Genomic DNA, 13,366 nt, shown 5'->3' with positions numbered 1-13,366 from the left:
CCCTTCCTTTTTTCCCCTGGTCTTGGCTACACAGCTTTTAAAAATAGTAATTTTGAAATAGACAACCAGACAAGCCAGAAATAACCACTGGTTCAATGGACCTCTGAACAAATATGGCAATATTGACAAGGAAATTCTAAATTCAGTTTCAAGTTCATGCTTTGAAGGAAGTGAAGTCTAAAAATGGGGAGAAACAAAAATTGAAGTTAATGTAAGAAAATGAAAAAAAAAACACAGGCTTTAGAAATGAGAGAAAAGAGGGAATGGTCGGTTTGCAGAGGAGCTGGTGCAGCCCCATGCTGTGTGCCCCTGGAGGTTTGGAGGTCTCAGAGGAAGCGTCCAGACACAATACAGATGTTGGAACGAGACATGCCTGGCTTTGTATCTGGCTCTGCTTCCTTCTGGCTGCGCAATGCAAGCAAGTCACTGAGCCTTTCTGTACCTCAGGTTTCCCATCTGTCAATTGGAGCTAGCCATTTCCGCTCCCAGACATGTGAAGAATAAATGATATAAAGTGTGTAAAACTTCTGTCGAGGAGACTTGGGGGGTGGAAATGATGATTGTGGTGGAGGTTTCATGGATGTATACCCCTGTAACAACTCGGAAACTTTTATACTTTAGAAGGGTGTAGTTTATTGTATGCAAATTAAACCTCAATACCCTTGCTAAAAAACAGAACAAAACCCCCAAAGACAGCTCCCAGGGTAGAGACGGCATGGAGCGTTTGGTTTATGATGGTTCTTTTCTCAGTGCCTGGCTGGGCAACATGCTGTGCTTCCACGGCTGAGGCAGGCCAGGAGAGGAACAAAAAAAGGTTGTCTATTTGTTGTAGGATTCAGAGGTGGTGGGGCTGGTAGGCTGCCATGGAAGTCGGGGACACTCCCTTCCCTGATGCTACAACCAGAAGTACAAACAGAACCCACAGAGCTGGGGCGAAATGTCTGAGAGGCTTTCTCAGCTGGTCTCACCGCAGGGCGAATCACACAGGAAGCTCCTGTGGGTCTCTCACTTCCCCAGTTGTCTGTCCTACTGCTCTTGCAGCAGCTGGCCCTCCCGCCCCACCCACACGGACAGGATGACTCCGAATCCCAGGCAGGGGCCGCAGGACCGCTGAGTGCTGCAGTCGGGGGGAGGGTAGAGGGGCTGGAGGCCATGCGAGGCCAGGAGAGTGAGTGGGGAAGAATCATCCACCAGGGGAACTGCAGCGGCTCCTTAGGAAGGCCACATGTGGGGCCCCTGTGGGCACCGACACCAGGGTCATGTGGCCAGGGTGGCCACTTGGAGCGCTGAGAGGTCTAGACTGTTCTTAGGGTGCACGTGACCAGAGAGAAAACATGGCCTTGAAGACATATGGCATGTGGCAAAACAGGAAACCAAACCAAGCTGCACACACGCTTTGGGAGCAGAGCACCTGGATTTTTCCATTATCAAGACAATAAATAATAATACTTAGATACTGGGAACATCAGAAAGGGATGGCAGACATTCCCTGCTGCCCCGCTGGGAACGGAAACCAAGAAGATCTGTGGATTCACACAGGATGATGGAAAACGAAATGGCCAGACCCTGACCTGGCCTCTGGGAACCAACAATCCCAACACACAGAGGGGTGAAGATGGCAGGGAAATAAATTCTCATCCATGCTGATTAACAGTCAAGGCCAGTGTCCCTGTGCTTAAGTGAGAGACCTCACTACCACTTGAGGTGGCACGCCAGCTTTGTGGTGAACATAAGACCCAGGTGTCATGTGACCCTCATGCACCACCCTGCACCCACCCAGGAGTCTGTGCTCTCAGGGCTTCACTCCTGCTCATTACTGTACATTGTACATTTTAGCAAGCTCATTCGGGCAGTCCCCATCTTACTAATGGATTTTCTTTTTAACCACTGGTCTATGGAACTGAAGCTTTAATAAGCAACTAAGTTCTCCAGGGTAGTAGACACTGCTGGTGTCCCACCTCCCAGGCCAGTGCACCCACCCCCCAGCTGCTGCGAACAGGCAGCTAAAGGTTCACAGCTGCCCCCTTCTCTAAAGAACTGCCCTTGGTGGAATGGGAGCTTGGCTTGGGAGGCTACATGTCACATGCCCTCCATGCCCAGCCCTGCAGCCAGAGACAGACAGATATTGGCTGATCCCCTTGCTTCCATAAGGGACCAGCCCTGTGGTGCAATTCATGGGATCAGACAAAGCAAGAATCTAGCAGAGGCCACATCCTTAACTCCTTCCCCCACTCCCATCCTGCATCCCTAATGCTCTTTCTCCTTCAATAAACCACGTACATCTGACAGGTTCTGCTACTAGAGAGTCTAGCCCAAGACATCCAGTCAAGTCTTCAAATGTGTATACAGCACCCAATTTGAATGTCATTGTGTTCACAGTGGCCCTGAGGGCCTAAGTCCCCAGGATCTCTGAGACCAAACTTGTCCGAGTCCCAAGTTCCTTTAAGTCTTGACCTCCAGGGAACCCAAGCCTTAGGCTCTCTGGGCCTGTCAAGAGGGGAAATGAGGGCAGTGTCCCGGCAGGTTCATGGGCAGGGGGTTTGGAGTGGGCCCCAGCAACTCACAAGGAAACAGCCAAGTTCTGGAGCAAGGCTGGGGGACATCCCTGTGCAGAGGGCCTGGGGGAGGGAGGGTCAGTAGCCAGGCCCCCAGTACAGGGGAGGTAAGCCCTCCCAGGAGAAGTGAGGCCACGTGACCCTGGCTGCTGGCGTCCAGACCTGAGGCACCTGATGCCAGGACCAATTCTGCCCCACGTAACAACCAGCTGCAGTCCCACAATGCCTTCAATCACCGTTGTAAGGGGAGTGTCCTCCACAAACCCCCTTAGACCCGCAAGTGAGAGGGCCTAAGCACTCTCCTCGATCAGCATGGAGGCAAATGGGAAAGAATGACCCATTCCCTGAGCCCAGGCACAGGGCAGGTTCTGTGCTAAGCCTGAACCTGCAGGACAGATTCTACGTGATAAGTAGTATCCATTTTTTCCTCTGAGCAAATGAAGGCTCAGGGGAGTCAAGAATATCGCTCAGTTCCCCTTCTACTCTAAACTTTTCCACTGTCATTTAAGTAAGTTTAAGTCACTCCCATCTTAAAATAACACAAACAAGTAAGCAAGCAAACAAAACAAACCCTGACAACCTCTTTGGCCCCCTGATGCTCTTCCAGTTCTGTTCTACCCTGTCTCTTCTCTAATGGTCTTCAAGAACAGCAGAAATTGGAGAATGAATTGTCTGCCCTTGGTCCTCTTCCTCACCCAGCTCATTCCTGTGCTAGCTGCACTGCATCGCACTCCACATAGACACACTTAAAGTACAAGCCACCAGAACCTTCCTACACAGTGAAACCAGGGCACACTTTTTAGCTTTCATTACAGGCGTGCCTTGTTTTATGGCTCTTCACTTTATTGTGTCATACAGATTGTGATTTTTACAAATTGAAGGTCTGGAGCAAGTCTATTTCTAATAGCATTCGCTCACTTCATGTTTTGTTTTAAACTTCATTATTATATTTGTTAGGGTGATCTGTGAGCAGCGATTACCACTCCACTCGCTGTAAGCTCAGACGGTGGTTAGCATTTTTTAGCAACAAAGTTTTTTTTTAAATTAAAGTTTGTATGTTGTTTTTTTAGACATAGTGCTATTTGGACAGTTAAGAGGCTACAGTAAAGTGCAAACATAAGTTTTATATGCCCTAGGAAACCAAAACATTCATTTGACTTGCTAGATTGTGACATTTGCTTTATTGCAGTGGTCTGGAACTGAAAGTACAATATCTCCAAGATATGCTTGTACTTGGTCTCTGCAGCCTATAAGCCCACTGAGCAGTCCTTCCATCTAGAAACACATACTTCCTTCAGAATTTCACTGTCTGTAACACCTTCTTTTTCCACTTTTCCTTCTACTGCATCATCTACTGCTTTTCTGTGTCCTTTGAGGCACCTCAAAAAATTGGTTTACTCCAATTTTCTTCTGGATTGGGACAGTTTTGCTCAACTCTGTACACATAGCACTGAGGGCCCTGCCAAATGAAGGGATGTGGGGTGAGCAAATGGACAGCCAATCAGCCAGTACAGGGAAGAATTGTTATCCAAACCCAGACGGATCCAACTCCAAACTTTTGTTTGACCTACTCTCCCAGTTGACTTTTCTCCAATCCCAAGCAGTTCCCTAATCAAAAAAGCTGTTGTTCACTGGAAAAATAAATGTGCAAAATGGACTGAAAGCCTAGGTGAAGATATTCTTGTAACACACACATACACACACACACATATACACACACACCCTTCTAATAATGCTAAATCTATAACAAATCTTACATGCAAATTATAACAATCCCTACATGCAGCCAAGTGTTAGAAACCAGGATTCCTTCCTAACAGCGGAAAGCTCTGCAGTAAGAAAACAGACAACATTTCAGACACACAAAATCTGCACTTAGTTCTCATCCTGCTGGGGCCAGTAATGGCTCATGGAATGGTGTGGCTTCGGTGCCTCTCATTTACACTCTCAGGGTGCATATGGGTCTGCTTTGAGGAGACACATTCAACAAACAGGAAGCTTGGGCTTTATGCCTGATTTTCTTAGACAGGTGAATGATCAGAATGAGCAAGGGGCTCCTGCCTGCCGCAAACGAACAGCAACAGAAGCAAGAGGAGGAACTTTCTGGAAGATTGCACAGAGTGCTTCTAGCTCTTGTCCTAGTCGGTAACATTTTGTTACCAGTATGCAGCAAGGCGAGTGGATACATTGAGAGAACATTTTGAAGAAGTTTTATAACAATTTGAAACAAGAACTTTATGTCTGTTTAACAAAAAATAGTGTTTATATTTGGGAGAACTTTGTTTATTTTAGCTTTATATTAATTCATTTTTATTGCATGTTACTAAAGTATCAGTCTGCTAATGACTAGAAAATAATTTTAATGGTCCACAGACAGTTTGAGAGGTAGTGAAATAGCCAATAATAAGAATAAGAACCCCACTATTCATTAAAGACACTCTAAGAGGAAAAAGGTAAGTTGAAGAATGGGAGAAAATATTTGCAACACATTAAGAAAGTTTTACATAAAAAAGAAATCCTACCTGATGTAAATAATCAATTCTAATCAATTAGAAAAATGGGTGGGACAACTGGACAGACACTTTACAGAGGAAAGGCTAATTAATGCACAGTCAACATCGGGTAAGTCCCACCTCACCATCACCGGACAAATGAAAGTTACAGCTCCAAGTCACCACAGAGTCAGTCGCCAGATTGGCAGAAAGGTATCAGTCCTGAAGGTGGGTGAAGCTGAAGAACAAGAGCTCTCGGACACAGCTGGTGGGCTGGTTACAAAACGTGAGAAAACTCCCTGGCCTCAGCCACCTGCCAAGCCACATACACACCTACCCTGTGGGGATAGCAAGTCCACGCCCAGGAACCAACAGAAATGTGTTCACACGTGAACCGCACGACGTGGATGAGAACAGTCGTGGCAGTGTAGTCTGTGACAGCCACAAAATGAGAACAAGCCAGGTGCCCAGCAGCAGACTGCAGAGAGAAGTGATGCTGTGTCTCGCCACAGAGATGACAGCCCCAGCTCAGGCCAAAGTGAAGCTGAATCTCATGGATGAACAGCCCCCCAGTCTTGTGGTGGGACATCTGTAGGCCCTTCTAGGGACAAATTGTCCCATACATTCAGTAAGTAACATCGTGGTGCTAGAGTCCGTCCCCTCTATGGAGCCAGCCTCCGCTTGGTTCCCAGGTGCTGGGGTCAGGAAGGTGGTGCCTGACGAGTCTCAGGGTGAAGGGGCCCCAGTGAGGTCAGGGGACAGTTCGGCGTCTGGCATGAAGTCCACGGCATAGGAGCCATGAGAGAGGAGGGGACTGGAGAGGCCAGGCCGGGCTGTACCTGGAGACAGTGATTTCTGCTACTAAGAAAATTCCCAAGGGGCTTGGAAGAGGTGGGATGCAGAAGCCTAGGAGCCTCAGGTATAGAGTGATAATGGAATGGGGATACCTGTGTGGGGGTCGGCAGATCAGGTTTGGGGAGCTCAGTGCCCACCACGAGTCTTTTCAGTTTTAACTAAATATTCAGACTCACATGACCTCCACAGGCTACAGGCCAGGGAATCAAGAAGGCAGCAGGGCAGCCACCTGCAATTCTTTTTGGGGGGAGCAGCCCGCACAGCTGGCCTAGGGTCATTGTCCCTGTTTCCCCCGACCCCCCAGTGATTACACAGGTGCAAGGGAACAGGACGTGCATGTGTGGAGGTGGACCCAGCCCGCTTTACAAGGCCAAGAGCTTTGTCACAGCCCAGAGCCTAGCTCCCAGGGTCCCCACAAGGGGCATGTCCAGCTACAGTGACCACACTCAGGGAAGCCCAAAGCTGGCCTTCCTAACCTGTATTCATGAGAGCCCACCCATCGGGGTCATTTGCATCACAGCATTACTGCTTGGTACCACCTCTTGATAAGGTTTGCTGGAAAACAAGCTAGAAAGCCAATCCAGGGTCAGCTCTGTCCTCAGACAAGAAGGGGGAGTTTTGTTCCCCCTTGGCCCCCAGCAGGGAAGAAGAGGAGCTGGGCTGAGGGCACCCTGCATCCGTATTTGCAATGCTGCAGGAGTACCCAGGGGAGATGCTGCTGGGTCCAGAGCCTCTTTCTAAGGGGCCTTGGTGGAGAGGAACCCACCAGGAGCCCCCAGCAGAAACAGAGTCGCTGTCTCAATGCGAGGGCCCATTGCCCAGGGCTTACCTGTCCCGCAGGCCTGCACCAGGCCGAACCACTCTCCACAGCTGTTACACAGCAAGGTGAAGGCAGGGTGGTGCTGGCCCGCTGCCTGACCCGGGGTGCACACATACAGCAGCTCGTCCCCCATCTCCAGGCGGCTGCGCCCCTGCAGGACGGCATGGGGGAACGATGGTGGGTCACCACACGGCTTCTCTGGGGAGAGGAACCACAGTCAGCTATTCCGAACTGGATAGAACTTTTGCAGCCTGGGAGAAAACAAACTTAGAAAGCAACTCACTCTTCCATGGGTGCTGCCTGTCCCCCGCAGGGGTCATGGGGCTGTTTCCCCTTCGCCCTGGAATCCCCAGGGCCTGGCAGAATGCCTGCCACAGGGAGGCACTCTGCAAATACTTGCAGAAGGAATAAATGTGCTACAACTTTGTATTTTAAAATGTCTAGGCAACATTACCCTTCATGCCTTCTTATGCTTGCAGCAGCTCCATTTTGTCTTATGCACCAAAGTGAACAGGTCCTCTGTCAAAAAGCTAAAATGTTACAGACTAGAGAGCACAGAAGGTGCCCCTCCCCTTCCCTGACCCCAGTCCTGCCGGTCACACCCTTATCAGTTTGGTAATATAAATAAATATAGATTCAGACACAGGTACTCACAAACCTGCAGATACATAGGTAGATCCATTGATCTATCAATTGACAAATATACATATAAAAATACATATAGTTCTTTGTGTGTGTGTGGTTTTCAATATAAATGGGATTACATAGGTACTACTGAGTATCTGTTTCAAAAACATACCAACTATTTTTTGGAACAGTTTTAGATTCACAGCAGAAGTGAGTACAGAGTAGAGAGAGTTCCTGTACACCCCCTGTTCCCACACCTGAGGGCCTCCCCTCTGATCAACATCTGATGAACCCACACAGACACATCGTTATTGCCCCAGTTCTGTGGTTTATTTACGTTGGGTTCGTGCTTGGATCTGAAGAAGGAGAAGGGACTTCTGCCTCTCCCTGGAGCCTCTTCTGGTGCCTGCCCTCCGGGTCCCAGAGTCCGTTTTGGGAAAGGCAGACCCATCTCCTTCCAACCCCTTGCCCTAGTTCTCTTGTGAGAATGTTTTTACTGCTGTGTATTTTTTTTTACTGCAGATGAGCCTTTTAGTAATGAAGGTAGAACTGGTTTTTGTTAGAACTTGTAAACTGCTTATGAAAAACCTGTGGCTGGTCCAGGAAGCGGCCACTAAGGGCCCCCAAGGCTTCAGCCAGCGATGGAACTTGGAAGGCGAGGAGAGGGGAGCCCTGGCTTTCCTCCTTCCACACCAGCTGAGCCCTCAGGTGAGACCCTGCAGCTCAAATGTTCCATGGGACAGGTCCCCACACACAGCCAGGTCATGTGGAGGGAAGATGGTTTCAGAACAGGGCAGGGCTGGCCAAGTAGACTTCTAGCCCTGAGGTGGGCAGGGGGCACTCGTACTGTGGTGTGAGGCCTCTCTTCCACTTCATCCTCTCAAGTAAAGATAAATTCCAGTTCAAATGTAAAAAAATATCTTAGCGGGAAAGCTTCAAATTTCCCACCATTGAGTTATTTTTGTAGATGTTCTTCATCAAGTTGAAGAACTTCTCTATTCCTAGTTTGCTGAGAGTTATCATGAATGGGTGTTGATTTTGTCCAATGCTTTTTCTGCATCTATCAGTATGATTGTGTGCTTTTTCCTCTGTAGCCTGTTGATGCAATGGGTTACATTAATTGATTTTTGAATGCTGAACAAGCCTTGCATACCAGGGATAAATCAGTTATGGTTTATAAATTTTAAAATATATTGTTGGATTCAAACTGCTAATATTTTGTTGAGGATTTTTATATCTCTGTTCATTGCATATTGGTCTTAGTTTTCTGTAATGTCTTTGTCTCGTTTTGGTATTAAGATGATCATAAAACAAGTTATTTGTACTCCCTCTGCTTCTAACTTTTGGAAGAGATTATAGAGAACTGTTATAATTTCTTCCTTTTATGTTTGGTGGAATTCACCAGTGGACTTGATGCTTTCTGTTTTGGAAGGTTTTAATTACTGATTCGATGTCCTTCCTTACATTCTGGTTCAGAAACTAGAAGTCCTTTTTCTTTAATATTTTGGAGTTCTTTCCACATTAGTATTATAAGTTACTTCAGTTGTTTGAAAGGCTACATTATAGCACACATTATTTAATCATTATACAGAAATTTATGTTGATTCTAAGTTTTCACTATTATAAACAATGTACAATGAACAGTTCATACGATATTTTTGTACATATTGTTAGGATAATCTTCTAGGAGTGGAATTGCTGCATCAAAGTGATGCAGAGATGACTTTTTTTTTCAAAAAGGGAATTATTTTAGTTCAAATTTCCTCTTCTAATATTTTACGTTGGAAAGGAAAGCCTTTAGTCTTTATGCAAGACCAAAAACAGAAAAGTTGAAAGTAGAAAATACCACTTGTGCTTTAAGCCACCCTGATTGGCCTGACAGTTTATAGTCTTGGTAGCACTTTCTCAAAGACAGTCACTGCCTGCTTGTCCTTTAACAGGAGATATTTTTAATGAAAAAGGGTGTGGCTGTACTTCAGGAAGTCAGCACAAAGTGCTGCATTTTAAACCAACCCCCTTGAGGTAGCCCAGGAGATCGTGTTTATTTCACCTATGCAGCAAGTAGGGACAGGATGCCATTTGGAAGCTGCCACAAAGCCAGGAGTACTCCACTGAGCAGAGAGGCACCATCCCTGGGTTCACTTGGTCTGGGCAGGGCATCCTAAGAAGAGTGGACCAGTCATCAGCCTCAGTCAAGGAAGGCTGCTCGAATTTCAGCTGATACCTCAAGGGCAAAAGGCTCTGTCTCCCTCTCCAACATCCGTAGCCACCCATAACTCAGGCTGGACACCCAGTCCTTTCTCCTCTTACTGGAACCTACTTTTGGGAAACTGGATGCTCTTCAGCAAACACCCACTCTTGAAACCCTGGGAAATCCCCTTGGTCTCACCCAGCTCTGTCTGTGGAGTGCACCACCAACTCCTCAGAAGGAAGATCCAGGACAGGGTAAGGGAGCCGAAAGCAGATAATGGGGAACGTCAGGCCAAATCCTACCAGACTCATGGGATCATCTTCCTTAAGTTCCAGAATAGCAGGGGCTAGAATCTGGCTCCAGTGAGTCTGGGCACACATACCATATGTTTCTGGATTTCCCACAAATGTTCAAGACAGGAAACACACTGCTTCTTTGGAGGTGTGATTTCAGAAGCTCCAGACACCAGTTCCGTGCATTAACACAACCAAGTGCCAAAAACACCACTCATGCCCTGTGCTCCTTGAATTAGCTCCTATTACTAACCTTCCCATCTTGACGCTCACAGGGGAGCTCTGGAAAATAGCTGGCTGTCTACCTGGACCCTACTCTCCTCTGGAGGAAAACTTATGTTTGAGCAGTCCTTACTGCTGCCTTTCAATTACTCCGGAGGTAGGGCGTGTGGTTTGTGGATTTCTCAGACCTTAGAGCGGGGTTCCAACAGTTTCAACATAAAGAGCAATTTCTATTATTTCTTCCAAGAAAACAGATTTTATGAAAGATCTTGTCTTTCAAAGCATTAATAAGGAATGACTCTTTTTTTTTTCAATTTAAAAGGACGCAATTGCTTGCCCATCAGAGCTTCTGCTAACCAGTTTCCATAGTGTTTAGAACTCATATGAAAGTTGATGCTTTTCTTTTGAGAAATTTTAGGACTTCCATCAGGACTTTTGAAATTCTAAAGAAGAGCGTGAAAACCCCTATTACTGTTTCACAAAAGAAAGATGTAGAAATTCAGGCACAAATGCTTAACACTTCCTCCTTCCTTTTGGTATTACCTAAGGTCATCTTCTGTGCCCACCTGTCCAGCTCCCACCGAACCTGCTCTGTCAAATACAGCACCAGCATTGTCCCCCCAACTCCATCCAATTTTATCGTTAGTTTTTGAACTTTGTATCAGTGCTTCTCAAACTTGAACATGCATCAGAATTACCTGAAGGCCTTGTAACACAAACACACACACACTGCTATGTTTTTGAGTTTCTGACTCAGTAGGTCATGGTTAGGGCCCAGGAGTTTGCATTTATAACAAATGCCTAGGTGCTGTTTATACTGCTGGACCAGGAACCATTCTTGGAGAACTACTGCTGTAGATAAAAATCTACCCTCAAGAGCAGGTAAAACTAAAATAGGGTGACAGAAATCAGACCAGAGGTTGCCTCTAGCTCTGCTGGAATGGGGAAGGGGATCTGGGGAAAAGTCTGGGGTGAAGGAAATTCTGTTGATTGGGTGTAAATTACACTGGTGTATGCATTTGTCAAAACTCAACAAATTTAAGACCTGTGCATTTTGCTGATTAAATTATGCCTCAATGAAATGTTACTTTAAAAAATACCTCCCCTTTAGACAATCTATAATTTATTCAGCATGAGGTATAAATGGTTGGAAATTATTCACAGCCTCTTCCAAGGGGAATTGCATGTGACAAGGATCTATGTTTTAAGAGAATAGTTTCTAACTTGTGGGCCTTCTACCCTGGAAGCACTACAGTATGTACAATGTGGAGGCAAGTTCATACACAACTAAATCCTGGGGCAAGCAATACATTTAAATCAATTACTTACACATGGAATCTGCATGCTACTAGATCCTGAGTTTCCCATCTGTAGAGAAAATGGAAGTTCCATGGCCAGGAGTCTCACCTGACCGTGGTCCGCTTGCCCACTGCTCCTGTGCAGTGCTCGCAGGTGCAGGCTTGCACACGTGTGGGCAGTGAGTTATTATTGACTCTATTTAAAGAGCTCTGCCCAGTGCTCTGGGTCTGCTAGGCGGCGGAGAGGCCTGGAGGTAGAGACCAGCTTGCTGCACGCAGTTGTGCCCTGAGGCAGATGGGATTCCAGTGTTTGATCTCCCACCATGAAAATAAAGCTGGATATAAACCCTTTTACCCCCAAGAACTTTTTGTTATCATTTTTCAGTCTCACCGAATTCAGAGTGAACTTGCCCGGGGCTAAAACCCTCAGGAGAGACATCATCCTAAACAATTATTTAAAAAAATGTTCTAGAATGAAAATGATATCCTGTCTGGCATTTGTTTTAAAATATCTCAATGGGAGAAAAACATTGCAGGAAGTAGATGAAACTAAATTGGCAAAATATTAACTTTTGAATCTGGGTAATGGGCACACGAGGGTTTGTTACATTAATCCCTCTACTTTTCTGTTTGTTTAAAATTTTTCAAGATAAAATGTTTCAAAATTGTCCAAATAGGTAATTCTTACACAAGTCAGAAAACTTGGAAAGCTCACAGGGAAAAAACATCACAGGAAATATAAAAATTCTCTATTTCACCAATGATAATCACTGTTAACATCATTTTTACTCTTTCAGCTTTACACACACACACACACACACACAGTATTTTGCCACACTATTAACAGTTTTGTTTTGCAGCTTGTTTGTTATTGCAAAAATTTTCCTGTCAACAAATATTTTATTATTTGAATTTATATTATGTATCACATATTGGGCTATATATTATTCTATTTGTATGGATTTACCACAATGGACCCCCACTGTTAGACATTAACTTTGTTTTTGTTTTCCCCTACTAAGTAGTGAACATCTCTGTCACATATCTTTGTACTTTTCCAAGCTCATTTTCTTAGCATAATATACTCAAAATGGACTTGATGGATGAAAGGGCATATATATTTTTACAGCATCTGATAAGTTTTGCCAAGTTGCATATGAGTGTTTCAGAGTCTACACCTCTATCAATGGTATATAAATTTGTCTGTTTCTCCTCAGAACACCGGACTATCATTTTTTTATATATACTTTGATAATTTCATGGGCTGAAAAGTGATTTCTTATACTAACATGCATATCTTTAATTGGCAAAAAAGTTGGATATTTATTGACTGATTGTATTTCTCTAAAAATATTTCTTTACTGTGGCCTTTATCTTTTTGTTGTCCATCTATCTTTTTCTATCAATCTTTTTCTTATCAAGAGATCTGCATATATTAGGACAATAATCCACTGTCTTATTTTACCAAATTCTTAACCAATAACCTAGTACTAACTACCAAGTAGTCCCTCTATCCTCTCCCCACTGATGTGAAGTTTCACCATTCCCCTTACTGCATATCTGGGTATGTTGGTTCTGTTTGGGTGTGTTCAGCCTTTTGCACTGAAGTATCTGTTATTTGTACATCAGTATCAAATGACTCAGTACTGAAATGTGTTTTAAGCCTCTATTTGACGAATGGTAAGAAGTCGGTAAGATTAAAGCACAGAGTACGAGGGAGATAGGCAGGTGTAAGTTTGTGGAGGGCCTTTTATGCCAGGTAGGAAGTCTTGAATTTGTCTGGTAGGGAATGAGGTGCAATGGAAGAGTTTAAAAAGGGACATAATATGATCCCCTTGTTATGGAAGTATGGAAGGAGCACTGCTTACAAGGTAGAGAATGATGGAGGAAACCAGCCTGGAAACTGGAGGACCAGTGGGGAGGCCACTGGAGATGTCCAGGAAAGCATGGCAGGAGCTGATGTGAGGCGCAGATGGCAAGAAGCAGGTGAATCTGGGAGATACCGAGAAGGGT

General features: G+C 45.3%; 1 protein-coding gene across 1 annotated transcript in view; it reads right to left on the bottom strand.

The window, feature by feature from the left end:
• The window catches only part of SUSD5 (sushi domain containing 5), a 48,448-nt gene that overhangs the window by 12,161 nt on the left and 22,921 nt on the right, over positions 1–13,366 (bottom strand). The window contains exon 4 of the mRNA XM_036892185.2: positions 6,732–6,920. Within this exon, the coding sequence (XP_036748080.2) occupies positions 6,732–6,920 (189 nt within the window). The remainder of the gene's footprint in view (positions 1–6,731; positions 6,921–13,366) is intronic.

The sequence above is a fragment of the Manis pentadactyla genome, chromosome 14 (genome assembly GCF_030020395.1).
Source record: "Manis pentadactyla isolate mManPen7 chromosome 14, mManPen7.hap1, whole genome shotgun sequence".
Classification (NCBI taxonomy): Eukaryota; Metazoa; Chordata; class Mammalia; order Pholidota; family Manidae; genus Manis; species Manis pentadactyla.
The sequence above is the reverse complement of the archived record's forward strand: the minus strand, read 5'-3'. Positions and strand labels throughout refer to the sequence as shown.